This window comes from Spermophilus citellus (genome assembly GCF_964194105.1).
Source record: "Spermophilus citellus genome assembly, chromosome: 7".
NCBI classification, from domain to species: domain Eukaryota; kingdom Metazoa; phylum Chordata; class Mammalia; order Rodentia; family Sciuridae; genus Spermophilus; species Spermophilus citellus.
This window is the reverse complement of record NC_138188.1, coordinates 125,512,507-125,529,449: the sequence shown is the minus strand read 5'-3', so window position 1 is coordinate 125,529,449 and position 16,943 is coordinate 125,512,507. Positions and strand designations below refer to the sequence as shown.

The following is a 16,943-nucleotide window of genomic DNA, read 5'->3' as shown; positions in this document are numbered from 1 at the left end:
TTTAACGTATAAGGTTTTTTGCCTTTATTTGTGTTTCAAATTGAGTTATCTTTGAGTTTCAGTCATCTGTCTAAAATACATGATTTTATTTACCTAAGGAAATATGTCTCTATAATACACTAGAGTTTAAAGTGAAAGTAGCTTCCACTTTAATTTGGGAAATACTGCGTGGGTACAGATGATTGACATTAAGATGTGTACTACCTGCCACATCTTTAGTTATTTATCATTGTTTAATAACTGTATTGACGTGACATAATAGGGATCACTGACCCACAGCATAGTCTAGCAGACAAATTAGAAAAGCAGGTGAGGTTATTTGGGCACTTGTAGAAACCAGAGCATCCGTGAAAAATCACAAATGTTTGACACTGTTGAATATAAGACCTCTATGACTTAATATGGATTATTTTTCCAGTTCTCAGCTGAATTAACGAGTATGGTTAGACAAGCACTTAATCAGTTAATTTGCTGTGTTGAGTAATGCTATTTTATGTTCAGGCTTATGAAATACTTTAGAGACAAAATTGAAGCCACGTGTTCTCAAAATGTACGACTTCAGAGCATTTAATAATATTTTCCCACCTTTTCCTTGGTGTGAAAAAATAGTTTAAATGCACCTACATTTTTACCTGAACCACAAATATATCATCAGTTATGACATCCCAGAACAAAAAATCCCTTTAATTAAACGACCTTGTTGGTATCACTTATTTTACTGAAACATGACAATACACTGAGAAAATGAAAATGAAAGTTTGTGTTTCCTAATTCTTGTAAACACAAATTTATTTTGCACTACCTTGTGAGTTTGTTTTTACAATGGGTTCTTATGCTTGTTAAGCTCTGTAAATCTCCTTGGATAGTTAAATTTGGTATCTTAATACATATATAGCATGATGAAGAAATTATCAAACTTATTATCACAAGTTCAGCATGTTCGAAACAAAATAAAGTTATTACATATTGTTGTGCTGAATGGTGATGTCATTCTTCTAACAAATGTTGAGTATCTATTTTGTCATTCAAGAACTTAAAATACTGGGCCAACAATTCTTATGCTTGAAACAGTTATACTAATGCAGACCAGTAAATGATAAAATATTTCCAAGAGTGATTTAGATAAAAGTGCAATAAGAGTTCACAGTAAAGATGGCATAGTCTTGACTACATACTTTCTAGAACAGAGGAATTTAGGATACAACAGTATTTAACTACTTTTTGAGTAGGTTTATCTTGAAGTTTACTGGGAGATAAGTTTGAATTGGTAGATCCATCTGTTTTCATTGCATTTGGCTTTAAATACTTGCATTTAAATATCCAAAAAAATTATATGCATTCTTCAATTCTGCATGCAAAATATTGTCAGACTTACAGAAGACATCACATAGGAGCATTCTGGAAATGCAGAATCTCAGAGCCTGTCCTAGATTAATAAATCAGGTTCTGCATCTAAAAAAATAATGCTGTACAATATTTAATATGTAATTGTATGTGTAAATGTATGCATATTAATACATGAGTGTATTAATATTATTTATCAAGAAATGGATTTATGTATAGTATATAACATAGCTTGTATCTCAAATAAAGCCCCCACCCCTTCTCTCTCTCATCACCAAGCCCCATATGCTGTTGCTCAAAGTTTGCTCAGAGCTTTGGGATATTTATGTTAGATTTTTAGATGAACTCCTGAATTGTTTTGATTATCTTTTGGCAAGAGAAATGTAAGACTAGGAAATAATGGTAGTAGTAAAGTTTGTTTTAAAAAGTAAAGAAATATTTCAGAGATAATTATAAGAGTGAATATAAGAGTGTGCTTTAAACAACATTTGTTAATTCTAACAAGCAAATTGCAATCATGATCTTTTTTTCCCATTTTTCTTTTGACAGCTTTATAACAATTGGATGAAATCTTTCTCATTTACAGTTAGCATTTTTCAATTAGTTCAGTCATACTAATTTTTTTGCATAAACTTGCCTGTTTAGATTCAAGTTATATGAATTCAGTGGATATCAATTAAAATACAGTGATTTAATTTGTACAAGGTACTGTTACTACTCATGAATCCAAAATTCAGTAATTGTCCTGAAAAAAGTTACTGAACTTCAAGAAGATTCTTAGATTATGCTGTTCTTCCCATACCTTCAGAGACTTAGGTAACCAAAGATTTCCTGTAAAAGTTCCATATTATTATTTCTATGTTTTATTTGTATAATGGAAAACTCATTGAGATACTTTCCCTATTGTTGCTTTTTACTGTGTGAACACAATGGAGTCTTAATATTTTATTCTTTCTGTAAGAAATGGTAGACCACTCTGAAGTATATTGCAGCTCTATACCCAATTTTCTGGGAAGAGATTCCCAATCTCATGGTCTTGACTAAAATGACCATTTTGATTTTAATCATGATCTAACTTTACCTGATTTAAGTTGATTGTCCCCTTCCTGAAGCTTCATCTCCATTGTTTTTTTCTGACTCACTATCTGGTTAACTTTCTTTTACAATATATACTCCAATATATTATGACAAATTAAGCCTGCTTCTGAGTATTGTATTTAATTGGAATTGGACTCTGGGTCCTCTTTTTGTCTCACTGTACATGGTCTTTCTTGGAAGTTCATTCACTCACATGGATTAAGTTACCATGGATTTACCAATGATTTTCTAACTTACAGTTAATTCTCTGACTTCCCCTCTGGGCTATTTATTTTACATTAAACTTCAATCTTGATTGTCTTCATTTGTACCTCCCCAACCTTTCCTCCACGTCCCAGATTTGATACAGTGTACTTCTTGTCAATTAATTGCATCACTATTAAGCCCATGGCAGAAATGTATGAGACTCTTCCATTTTATAATGCTCCTATTGGATCTTGCTTTTCCTCTTTAAGACTCTCTTCTGTGAATTTATATTCTTAGATGAGTAGTACACTTACTGTTTTCACTTCTTTAATTTTCATTTACTTCTGTTTTCTAATAAAATTTGCAGCACCATTTCTCTACCAACATTTCTGCCACCAACAACATCAAACCTTCATTCACAATGCTACTACTAGGTATGCACACAAAGGAAATAAAGTCAGTATATCAAAGCAATACCTGCATGCCCATGTTGATTGCAGAACTATTTTCAGTAGCAAAGATGTGAAATAAGTCTAGATGTCTATCAAGGAATAATTGTGACAAATATATAAATGAAATATTATTCAGCTCCCTAAAAGAAAAGATGAAATCCTGTTATTTGTGGCAACATGGATGTAACTGTAGGACATTATGCAAGTGAAATAAGTCAGGCACAGACAAATACTATATGTTCTCATTCATTTATGGAAGCTATAAAAGCTCATCATGTAGAATAAGGAAGTAGTATAGAGGTTACCAGAGGCTGAGAAAGTAAAGTAATATTTGAGGAGATTGAAATGTTAATTACCATGATTTGATTATTGCATGTTTTATATATTTGTTGAATCCAATACTGTAACCCATAAAAAGTACAAATATTACATATGCATATAACAATGGAAATAGGTGAAATTTTAAAAAATGTTTAAAAAGGAAAAGAAGAAACCTTTACTGTGGAAGAGAGATTCATGTTTCAAGAAAGCTACAGAAAGCATGATATAGCTTGTGTTTTGGTCAGCTTTTTTTCTGCTGTGACTAAAAGATCTGACCAGAGCAATTTTACAGGAGAAAAGGTTTCTTTCAGAGCTCATGGTTTAAAAGGTCTTAGTTCAGTTTAGAAGGCTGGCTGCATTCCTTGGGGCTCCACCTGAGGCTGAACATCATGGTAAAAAATATGGCAGAGAGAAGCAGCTCCCATAGTGGTCAGGAAGCAGAAAGAGAGGTTTCCGCTCACTAGATACTGAAGCCGCACCCCAATGCCCCACTACCTCCATCCACACCCTACCACTTCAGTTAATCCCTACCAGGGGATTAAATCACTGATTGGGTTATGACTTCTACAACCCAATCATTTCTCCTCTGAACCTTCTTGCATTGTCTCACATGTGAGTTTCCGGGGACATCAGACATCCTAACCATAACAGCTTATAAATGTAAAGTCCACGATTGCAAGATCTTTCAATCACAGACTTTCTAGGTCAAAAGATATCAGACAAAAAAAAAAAAGTAAAAAGTTTTCATATTCCAAGCACCATTCTGGATAGATGTGAAGAAGAATGATGTCAATAAACAGAGGAGAGCAATTAGTTTGGCACAATAGGAAGGAGAAGGATAGAGGTGAGGGCAGCAGATTCAGAGGCAGCCTTGTCAGAAAGTCATCAGATTTAGTCACTTTTCAGTCAATATCTTATTGGATTTTTTTTCTGCCTTTTGAATATTGGTGTGATAAGTTTTTGTTCTGGGCCAATTGATTTTCACACCAGAAAATGAAAGCCCTCTTCCATGTACCCCATGTCTCACAGCCAATCCATTTTTAAGATCTGCCATTACCCCCATTTCTATGGTATGGTTTATGGTTCCACTGTCAGTTCTCAATATTGTAGAGTCTAAACCTTCCTTTGGATCATATTTTTTTTTTATGTGCTGAATGCTTTTAGTGTTTTAAACACTAGGCTAACAGGTTATGCGTACCATCCCAAATCTCATATGATCCTTAGAACATCCTAATAAGAGGATCTGTCATTGTGTGAACTTTACTAATGATGACAGTGCCAGGTGGTCACCTCGGTTGGTCTGGTTCAGGAGCCCCACTGGTCACCTCTGCATGATATCGGTTGTCCTACTGCAAAGAGTTGTTCTGTTGTCTCTTCATTCATAATGGTGATATTTTGGTTCTCATTTCCCCCATTTTTTTCTTACATGTGTCAAAATAATCTTTCTGGAATGCAAAGTAAATACTGTGTCTCTTGCTCCACATCACTCAGCAGCCTAAGCCCAAGTAGCTGCATCTCTGCCTGCATCACCTCAATATCTGTGATTTAATACTAGAGGTATATGTCACTGCCCCCAACAGCTTATTTTCATTTTCACTATCTTTTCTAAGAACACTTTTCCTTAAAACACCCCTTTCTAGATTACTCTCAATTTCCATCTCTTCCAGGGAAATAGCCTTTAGCTTTTAACTTGAGTTGTGTCCCAAACCCAGTTGTTTGGAGGAAAATATTGCTTGTTTCACCTAAAGAAAGTCTTCTCATGTCCTCTTTCATCTTCCTTTTTCTGAGAGATCTTAGTTCAGATTCTTATTATTATTAGTTCAATTTAAAAACAGTTTCAAGATAAACTCTGCTTTTCCCAGATTCCCATTCAGCAAAGGTTCTCAAAAGTCAAGGAGCACAAACATCATCTGAGAAGATGGTTTGATTGTAGATTCTGTGGTCTCAACCTCAGAGAATCAGAGGTTCAATGAGCATGTTATGAGAAGAAGGTGTCACCTTTTCATAAGTATTCAAGCTCCTTCAACACCCCATGGTCCTTGGAGACAAACTATTCTATGATATCTGTAACATGTTCTAAGAGTCAGATATGATCCATCTTGGCAAGTTCCTTTTTAGTCTAGAATATATTGTAAAAGTAATGACATATGGCATAAAAATATCTGCACAGTTTTCAATCTGCCCTTGGAAGAACATTTTCTTGCACTCTATCCCCATCCACTCTTTACTTCCTCCACCTCCTCTGATCCTGCAGCTTTTCGTACCACAAACATTCTGTGCTTCAATATGTCAGTTGTTTCCTATTTTGGTTTTTAATGTTCCCTCTGCCCACCTCCAGCACCTTCTGAATCATTGTCTAATTAGTTAACATTTACCAATCCTTCAAGTTGCATTTCAACAACCACTTTTATGAAAAAAAACATGGGACCCTCACCGCTATCCTTCTCTCACCTCTCTATCCTTACTGTGGCCAAATGAATTGTTCTCTGTCAGCAAACTCTTTAACATCTCTCAAGAATGATGCTGAAACTATGAGAATTCTCACTTGTTGACTGATGCCTCTTGGAATAGAGAGTCTAAAATTGAGAGATCTGATAAAATTCATATTATATTCCCAGGCCAGATATTGCTTTTGACTGATTTTGACCATTTTTTTAACTTTCCTCAAACATGAATATCTCTTTCCGCAAGCACAAGCAGTTTTTAAGTGTGAAAAGAGAAATAATGCGACAGGGACCTATGTATATTCATGACAGCACATGGGGATTTTTTTTTCAAAATACTTAAACTTTTTCAATTCCAAATAATATTTTAGCTTCTTTTTCATTTCAGAAAAATCATATCTAAGCCTAGAACAATGTCATTATCATGTTGGGACTTAAACATTGCTGCAGTAACCTCTATGTTCTCTGTTCAGCATTGTTCATTATTTTCAAATCTGACAGACTTGGCACTTTAGGGTACTATAGTCTCTAGTGACATAATGTGGGAAGAAATTAGAGACACAAATAAGTCACACACAGTAAGGCAAACAGGGTCACTCTGTTCCCCCTGGCTTCTTGTTTCACCCCCCACTCCACACTAATCCAGCCAACAAACTGTATTATAAGTTATTAGTTTAAATCCAAGTGAAAATTGTGTTTTCTCATTAAAAACATAATTTTGTGAAATAAACATTTTATTATCAGAACCTTTTCTAATTCTTATTTAGATTCCACTTCCTAGTGTTTTAAAATTCATCACCAATCTTAAAGTTGTCAACACACTTTTCTGGAGTTGTGCAAGGAACATAATAGTCTTGTTTTCTCAGCATAAGAAGAGAGATGGGTGGGAAGATATGTGAGTAATCACTTTCTGGGGGATATGTTAAAGTTAAATGAGAACAGTTCTTAAAATATAAATTGCAAATTATTTGTCTGAAATACATTGCAATTATATTGTTCAATGAGGAGAATAAAAAAAAATGACTGCTTATAACAATAGTGTAAAATAAATGAGAAAGTACAGGGACTGTATTATTCAGCCATTGTACTTGGAATGTTAAGAAGGCCAGTACTTAAATATTATCAGTTACTAAAAAGATTATCAGTTACTAAAAAGCTGTGCATGATTTATCCTTTATCTCACAACTCAGAGATCCTATTGCCAGGATAGTGAGGCAGGGAGACATTTTTAAGAGCTCTAGGTTTCACTGATATTACGAGTACAGCACAAAAAAAGGGCTGAATGCTGACCAGCATCCACTCCTAGGGCTGTTCACCTCCTTAGGATGATATGGAAGGTTACTTTCCAGTTTGGAAAATTTAATGCACCCTATGTTCCTTAAAACCATTGTGCCAAATCTGTTTAAAAGTCCTGATACCATTTGGTGTAGAACTGGAAAGACTCTGATCTAGACTGTCTCTTAGGGTCTTTCTGAGCCACAAAGAGAGTTATGATCACATTGAACATAGTAAAGGAATACCCAAATTGTCTTTTTAATTATACAATCATCCTTATTGCTTTAAAATGAAGTCCCCCCCCCACTTTTTTTTTTTTTCTTTAAAGAGACATTTCTCTGGCACTTCAGTTTCTTAGCCACTCGTTCTGCCATATGACGCTCTTGTCAGGGTTTCTGATTTCTTCAGGAAATTAAGCTAGAGAGCATGTACAGCAAACAATAAAATAGCTGCTTTCCTTTGAAAATAAATAGGAGCTGCTTTACTCCCCTCACCACGACTTTCCACCATTGCTCCATCACAACTTCTGGAGAAAACCTCATTGGCGACGCCCCCCATTCCCACCTCCACCCACCCATCTCTTCCTCAGCAGATCTGCTGTGCCTCAGAGCTGTCTGGGAACCCAGCTCTTCTGCTCTTCTTCAGCGCTCGCTTCCAACGGCACTAGGACCCAGGGAAGTCCCTGAGCGAGGTTCGCGGAAAGGCAGCCAGACTCCTCCTTATCTCCAGTGTCAAACTTGACATCAGCCTGCGAGCGGAGCATGGTAACTTCTCCAGCAATCAGAGCGCTCCCCCTCACATCAGTGGCATGCTTCATGGAGATATGCTCCTCTCACTGCCCTCTGCACCAGCAACATGGATTGTCACCTCTCCATCCTCCTCCTTCTCAGCTGCTCTGTTCTCAGCTGCCTGGGGGAACTGACTCTCCAGCCTTCCAATGAAGGTAAGCCAGGTAGGCGAGCGCGCAGCCCGGCCCGCGGGCAGGCTCCTCGGGGCACGTTCTCACCCAAGCCTTTGCACGTCACTAAGGTGCCTCGGAATAAGGCAGTTGGCTCTGAGAGTCAGCGGAAGATGTGCTTTTATTTTCGGATGTCTTTTAAAACACTTTGGGAGGTAATTTGGGATTGGCTAAACCTTCAGAATGTGTTTTTAATCTGATACCAATTCAAGCAATTACCTTGTTGGCCAATTTGAAGCAGAAAGAAAGAAAAAGAAAATCCTCCAGTTTTACAACCCAGCACGTTAATTGCCAAATAGCCAAGGCAGTATTTTATTTTCTAATTATGACCATGTGGTACTCTGAGAAGTTTAACAGAAATCTCAGTTCTTTTTAAACATCTTGTGTAGAATGTTTAAAAGCATGACAGGTTGTCCCTACTTTAGAACTGGCATTTATGAATGGATTAAAGGGAAATCAGTTTGTTGAAGCTGTGTGTGTGTGTGTGTGTGTGTGTGTGCGTGTGCGTGTGTGTGTATTACAACTGCTGTATTAAAGTGATGTGTATCCCGCCAGGCAATGGTTTGCTCTATGGTACAGGTTCTAATGAGCAGCATATGCCACATTAACATAAGTAATATTTGCAGGAATTTACAATAAGCTTAGGTTGGATTCTTTTTGTTTACCGTCTTGTATACAAATAGGAGAATGCATTTAATGATTAATGGATAGCTTCTGGGTAGATGTAGTAAATAACTGAATATCAAATGAAGAAAGAATGTTCATATGCAGCAAATGGTATTTCCTTTATGTTGGATTATTTATTTTCCTTGTAATGGGCATTCATTCTTTTTCTATGGAATAAAGTGCAAACCTAACATTAAGAACAACATTTTTTTCTTATAGGATTATGTGCTTAATAGATATGTTGCCTTTTTCCTGTATGCTTTTTGCAATCTATTCCTAATGATTTGTGAATACAATTACTAACTCTTAAGACAGACTTCCCTGAATAATTGATTACTTTACAGCAACACTTACAACTTTGATTTCCTCTTAATGATTTTGAATGTATAACAATAGCATTTAACAATTTATTTTTCAAGTATCAATGCTGAGCAACTGATGTACGGACACCACATTAGACATATATCATTTACCAAAAGTCCAAATTGCCGAGCCAATACTGTTGCATATTAGATACATTATTTAAAAAGCACAAGTGAAAACAAAATATTTGTAAACTTTTTCATTAAATATAAAAACTGCCTCTCCTGTTTGGTGACCTACTTTCACTGCTAACAGAGCAGTTTGATTTCTTTCTTAGACTGCTTTTATCAATTTGGCAGATTTTGTTAATGTTTATATGGCTTTAATACAGAAATTGAAAATTCTAAAATGTGAGGACAAAGAAAATAACGTTTCCCTTAAATGACTATTTTTTAACAAGCTAAATTAAAATGTTTATTTGAAAGTAACTGTTAATCATTCTTCATAAATGAAAGGCAAGAATAGTCACTTATATAATGAATAACATATCCAATAAGTTAAACTTGGTGTTTTTAGAGATTTTTTATCTCTCTGAAGATACTCACATATGGATAATAACTAAAAAATTGTATTATTTTTACACATTACTATTATACATTGTATTTTTCAAATAAAATGTATATAAACTCATTAAGTAATGAATATTAATTAATAATGTACAGAAACATAGCTGAGAATCATTTTTGTGGAAAAATGTAACCTTTCCATAAATTGCAAAAGATAAAATGACCCTTTACTCTTATTCACACCTATGTAAAATTAATGAATATTAATTTAATGAGACAGAATAATCATGTGCTAATTGATTTCAAGCCACACCTTGTGTATGTTTGGGTATATAATGCATATAATTATACAGAAAGGTACACATTAACAATATGAATATAGGAAGGTAAATAAACTCAGAAATAGACATAATTACATTTACTTTGCTTGGATAAAAGTTTATCTGTCTATTGTTAATGGGATTGTTCTTTGGAGTTTGTATACTATGGGGAATGGTTCCTTTCCCTTCTGAGATGATGAAAGGAAGGAAGCTTTAAAACAAAACTTTAAATGAATGATTTAATTTAGATAATATTTGAGTGGGGTTTTAAATATTAATCCAATAGTTTGGCTCTTAGTAGTTCAGTTGAATAGTATGAAAAGCGACAATTCCAAGTTTGTGCCAAGATTTCAGTGCAAATCCTCTAACAAAGTAAATTGAATAGACAGCAGTGCTTCTGAAAATTCATTTATGGGGTAAATGATAAAATGTATCATACTAATGTAGCTTTCTAGTACATTTTTTTAGAAACCAAAATGTAAATGTAAAATATTAGTTTGCCTTTCAAATATTATGCTTAAAATGATATTTTGACACTATGGAAAATATGCTAGAAATTTACTATGGCATATTTACTAGAATAAATTCTGGAATATATTACAAAGTTAGGTGTGATAGAAATAAAAGACCAAACCCAAACAAAGTTGTCCTTGTGAGGTTGTTTTAAAATTTGAAATTTGATAATTAATTATCAATATTAAACTGCCCTGAGTCCATGATAAAAAAAAAACTTAGAAAAAGTTTTTGAATTTTTCTATTCAATAATTACAAATGACTTTTAATATGTTTTCAGGAAAATAATCCTAGATGATACTTTCTATCATTGATCATCTAAGTGATAATAGATATTCATAATTTCAATAATCAGTTAAAACAAAAACTGGTCTATACACTTAACCAGAACTTCATTAAAAAAACCAATCAAAACTACTAAAATCTAATCAAGTCTGATTCAAAACGTAAGAAAAGTCTTGCAATGGAAAATGAATTACTGTTTATGGCAAAATTTGAGTGCTACACCATTTTGATTGAAGAAATTTCACAGGTTTGCTCCCTCTTTCCAGACTAGATGGATAGTTATAATGGTAAAAATAAATAAATAAACAACTTTGGAAAAGGATTAAAACTTAACATAAAGTAAAGTTTTCAACTCTCACTAGTGCAACCTCTTTTAGAATTGGATAAAGCACTCTTTTAAAACACATTAATACTTTTGAAGCAATCTGAAGCTGGAATGCACTGTTTATTCATCAGTGTAGACTACACTAAATCATTTTTCTACCCATAAGTGTTCATAAAATTGTATTAACATTCACTCATAGAGCTCCTTGCATAGAAAATCAAAGTTTTCAAAATGAAAATGAATTAAATTAAATCCACATACTTATACACTACTTATATTGAAAGACTTTTTCATTTCTTTTTTTAAATTTTTTTATTTGAGTGGCCAAGACATTGTTGCTATGAAATGCATTTCCTTGAACATAAATCTAAGTATTAAAGGAGACTCTGTGTGTAAAGCTTAAAAGTAAAACTTGCAGATTAATTATATAGGCTTTCTTCTGAGGAGAAGTTAAGCAATAAAGACAACAAATATTTGAACAATGGATTTCCCCCTTTTTGAAACTCACTATGAATTGTCATCATTTTTCATATATATAAACACTTATCCTCAAATAAGGGTATACTGTGATTCAACCATTAATGCAGAAGTAAGCTATCATATCATCTTTATAGTGCTTTTTGTGAAGAGGACTTACAATTGCTTTTAATAGCATTTCTTCATGCTAGACTAAATAATTGAATGCATTATACATTTTTGTAATTTAATAGTTCTTCTAATAGCTTGCCACTACACCCCACCCCCACCCATACACAACAGTTATAACTGCGCTATTTGCCTGAAGGTAGAAGAAACCTTAATTTCACTATTTTATAACCCACAACAGTTAACACTTGACCTAGGTCATTAACAGGATTATCAGCAAATTTGTTTAAGCTTTTACTGACAATCTGAATTGCTAGGATAATATTTTGATTGTGCTGAGAAGAAACTTCTTGTAACCTCTCAAAATCTATCATGAAATTAATTTATTCTGAATCTATATCTTCTTAAAAAAATAATATTGATAATACTAAATTCAAGTGGAGAAAATGTTCACTTTGAATCCCCATTTTCCTCATTCTTAGGTTTTACACTCCACATCATTTCAGTCCTTGTCATAAATGAGCAATTAAAATTCCTTTTAAATATCAGATGTTCTGTCAATAAAAAACAGATTTATAAATACAAAACAATTTTACTGTAACTATCAACATTCTCAGTTTTATTTTATTTTTGTTTTTGTTTTTACTATTGGTACTATTGTTGATAAAATTTTTCTGCCCCTTTTTAAGGTAAAGAGTCAGTTGGATATATTTATAACTCAGAAGTGACTGGAACTATAAAAAGGAAACTACATATAATAAAATCCATTGCCACGTGTTAGATCATGGTTGTATTTTATATAAAGTTGTCTTTTACATGAAATACTAGAAATTGGGAGCAACCAATGAAAAACATATTAATACTATTATATATATATATAACTTTAAAACAAAATATTATATATATACTCATAACTAAAGGTATGCTTTAATGTTGTTTACTAGGCCTAGAAAGTTTCACATAAAGTTTTTTATTAATTGAATTCAATTATGATTGCTCCTTGTCATATATATGATTTAGTAGTTTTACCTGGACTCTTAATAAATTCTTTTTTAAAAAATGGATTTAGTAAGATTCTTTATCTTTTTTCTATATTACTCATATTTGAATTTCAAATTTCTGTGCCTTCCTTAATGGTCCAATCAATTTTAGTGCTTTTTTTTACAAAAAAATTTTCTTTAAAAATATCCCTAGATGGTTAAAGCATTTCAGAAACTTTGACATTCTTCTGAAATAAAATATATGCAATTTTTAAATATAAAATAATCAGTTACATATGCAAAGGATTTTTAAAGGCGAAACATATTTCCACAGTATATTTGATTTACTAACTTCAGTGCAAATGGAAACAGCAAGAAGTGTTCCTGAGAGTTACATTTTCCAAGTCATAAAATCTTCAAGAAAATATTAATAAAACTTTCCACAAATCATCAAAACTCGATAAGTTTTTACAGACATTTACTTACTAAGAAATCTCTGATGTGGGCTACCTTTGATTTGAGTCATTTTCCAATGCTTTTGTTTGGCATAAATACTAAATGTAAGGGGAAATATGTATTTTGGAAGAACACTAAGTTTTACAAGTAAATTTCTGTCAAGTTCCTCATCTATGTTTATTTTTTTAATGTACAAAGTTTTCCTGTAAAATATTTTATAAACCTGTTCTTTTAATTCTTGTTTGAAAAAAGATTTAAAAGAACAAATTCAGGGGTCCCCTCTTTGGTTCTGTTTTCAAAGATCTGGATTTTATCACTAGGGAGGGTCAATAAAGGGCTTTTACCAAGTGTGCAAGTAGCTTTCCACAGATTTTTCAAATAAAGGTTTGACTGGTGGTGTGAAACGTTCAATACATTATTCTTCCAAGTATACTGAAAAGCAGGATTAGAAATTTACTTCTCAAAAAGTTGGAAAACCTTCACTAATTCTTCTTTAGTGACTTTATAAATAAAAACAATGTTATGATATTAATAAAATACAAAACCTTCCAAGTCATAAATCCGTCTATCTAGGAAGACATTCCTTCTTGTACTGGGGGTGTGGATACATGTGCTCCTCTTGATTTCACTCTGTAGGTCTTTTACCAGCTTTCTGGTATCAGGTAGTTCCTGGAACTTGGCAGGAGGTTTTCTCCAGGAAAAGTCTGAGGGTCAGCAAGTTTTAGTTTTGCTCCTGCCAGCTTTCTTTGAAATAAAAAAGCGTGGTCGATTACAAAGAAAAAAAAAAAAGTCTGTGCAAATGAAAAGAAATATTGACTAGAAAGATGAAGAGGTAGAGCAGTGCAATAATTCTAAAGCCAATGTTAATGTATAAATCTTTTGCTTTAAAGACAGACATTTATCATTTAAAACATCTGGCTAATCAACTTTTATTAAATCCCTTAAAAATCTTGCACACTTAAAAAAAAGCGGGGGAGGTTTGCATTTGTTTATTTCTACTTCCAAGTTTACATGCTTCTGATATTTTACCCAGAAGTAAATATTTTGTGCAGGAAAGTTTTAAGAGTTGAAGTCAAAAGGTGCTTCCCCTTTTGAATGCCTGGGCGAATGCATGTGGAGGGTGGATGGAATCAAAACCAGTTCAGCAAATAAAGCTTCAAATTTGGAGTGATGTTATTAAACTGGAAGCCTTGAGTGTGGACACCCTCCCCCTTCATTTTCAAACCATGTCCTGCTGTTCTAGTCAAAGCAAAGGGTGAAAATCCACATAATCCAAACCAACATGATGAAATGAGAATAATAGGTGAGGAAGGAGGAGGGAAACAAGTGGCAGCACTGTACAAACAAACTGTTGTGAATAATCTTCGCCATGAACTGGGTGGCCACAGTGTCTTATTCCTAGCGTCATACCGCCCACATTTGCTAACGCACTATTGATTAAATTCCAAAAGTGTGCCCTGAGAAATTTATCATCAAGAGCTTTTCGGGTAGTGACTGTAACGTGGCCACACAGAGATGATCAGCGCTCCTTGCTGCCACCACACCCACCCTCAGGGTATCTTAACCACAAACTCTCCTTCACCATTAGGCTCAGTGGTGCATGGAGAAGAGTGTCCTCGCTCTTCAAGAACTCACTATTTTCTCACTCCGCTTCAGATTAAACATCAGATTGTAAAATCCCATCCCCGGGTCCGCGGAACCCAGTCCCCGCCCTCCGGGGGACAGTGAGTTCTTTGTGCGCTAGTATCTCCGGGCCAGGCTGCCAAAAGCCGATTCCTGGAGCGCAGCGAGCCTTCTACGCTCGCCCGGGCGGGTCCAGGTCGGTGCGTAGCCGGATGCCCTACCGCTCCGTGTTTTCGCTACCCGTGGAAGGTGCCCGGCACTCTCTGTCCGGGCGCCTGTAGGACCCTGCCGAGCTCCTAGGCGCAAAGTTTCGCCAACCCGAGCGTGTGGAGGAGGCTGGGGCGGGCAAAAAAGCAAACGTGCGCCCTCTGCCTGCCGCCGCGGATCTGCTGGCACTGCGAGAGCGTGGCGTCGCGTTTGCCACCTGGATTCTTCTACCTGGGGGTCCCGCCCAGATGCGCAGGATACTCAACCAGGACAGACAGGCCGTGACCTGAGCAATAGATTGACCCGAGATCTGTGATAGCCCCGCGGCCTCCCCTATTGCTATCAAACTTTTCAGTTCAGTCCTTCCCATCCGCGTTCAGGAGTACTCTAGGTGACAAATGGAGGAGGAGGAGATAGGTTTTGTAAGAGTTCCCTACAAGTTGGAAAATCATGTCTTCTCCTTGCTCAACTGGGACGCACAGGAGCCCGGCCCTTTGTCCTGTCGGTTGTTGTCTGACCCCTCTTTGCTACTTTTTTTTTTTTTTTTAAATCTTTTGAACACCCCTTCTCTTTCCTCCCCTATAATAAAACAAGGAATCTTTTTTTTTTTTTTTTTTTTTTCTTTAGAACCACCTACCGATGCCACCCACCCGTTAGGTCCTTCGTGCGTAACTGCTAAGGTGTTTTCTATAACCCACTCAATACACATTCGAAAATTGTTTTATTTTAAAGCCTCATGTTTGACTGCCAGTTTTATTAAAATATGGATTTCCCTTTTCTAATTTTGAGAGTCATAGTGGAATGGGGCTTTCAGGAAACGGGGTCATGAAGTTGCATTAGCAGTAGAATGATGTGGATATTTTTATGGTTGTGTCAGAACTTTATTGTTCACAAGATAGAATTGTTGAATTCAGAAGATTCTAAGACTAAATATGCCCTGATTCCTGTGTCTAAAATTGACAAAATAACTGAAGTGTCCACTGGTTTAAAAGATATTTCCTTTATATTATCATTATTCCTTAATGGACATTCTTCAATCATTAAAACAGACCTAAAATAGTTATGACACCTCAATTGTTGTAACTGAGGAACTGAGCACAATGAAGTAGTACCTGAACCAGACTCCCTATTGTATTTTGATGTTAACTTCATATGTTTTCTTCTGTCCACAAATCCTTGGGATTTGGCTTGCCAACCATAATCCCAATGACTATACCTAGTTGTCTTGTGACAGACAAGTCAAACAGAAATAACAGTAAATAACAGAAATAGTATTTTGTAGTGAGAAAATGAAGGAAAGTAAATAGGTGAGAGTGTTTCAAAACTGTAAATTGTTTACACACATTAAGTTATGATTATGTGTGCGTGTGGGGGGGGAGACATACTAAGAAAACGACTGAGAGGAAATTTGATGTGGACTGAAGAGCAGGAGAAAATGTCTCTGAGACCTTTTTCTCACACAATCTTACCTCTGTCTTCCTTTCCTAACACACAAACACCCTTTTTCTCACCCTAGAAAAATTTTGTCAGGAATTCCACAGCCAGATATTGTGAGGAATACGTCAATATAACCAGTGTTTATTTAGATGAACAAAGGTGTAATAAAGATGAAGTGTGAATTAACTACTGGACTTGTCACAAAGGTCAGTAAGAGGGGAAAATCCAAAGTGATCCAAAATGAAGGCAGTGGTTCCTTTAGAAATTCATGCCAATTTTGAGGATAATTTTTAAATTACTTAGGCTGAGAAAATAAATTTTAATAATTTATCTTCTCTTTCATAAAAATACTTGTAGTCTATACAGGGGGAAGTGTTGAGAAAGGGTAACTATAAGAACATTTTGAAAGGTAGCAAATTGAGTTGGGGCAATTATATTTTTCAAGTGTATTTCAGCACATATGTTTTGCATTAATTGCTGCTATAAATTCTGTTAACCTGGCAAAGAGCAAAAATAGCATATTGATGACATCAGGCTTACAAATCAGAAAATGCTTTCAAGTATCTTTCTTTCTTCACTGTAATGCAAGGGGAAAATAA

The 16,943-nt window shown here is 34.9% G+C and overlaps 1 protein-coding gene across 1 annotated transcript in view; it reads left to right on the top strand.

Moving 5' to 3' along the window:
• Positions 1-7,900: 7,900 nt before the first annotated feature.
• Positions 7,901-16,943, top strand: part of EPHA3 (EPH receptor A3) — a 352,568-nt gene continuing 343,525 nt past the window's right edge. The window contains exon 1 of the mRNA XM_081300943.1: positions 7,901-8,063. Coding sequence (XP_081157069.1) covers positions 7,976-8,063 — 88 coding nt within the window. The 5' untranslated portion in view covers positions 7,901-7,975. The remainder of the gene's footprint in view (positions 8,064-16,943) is intronic.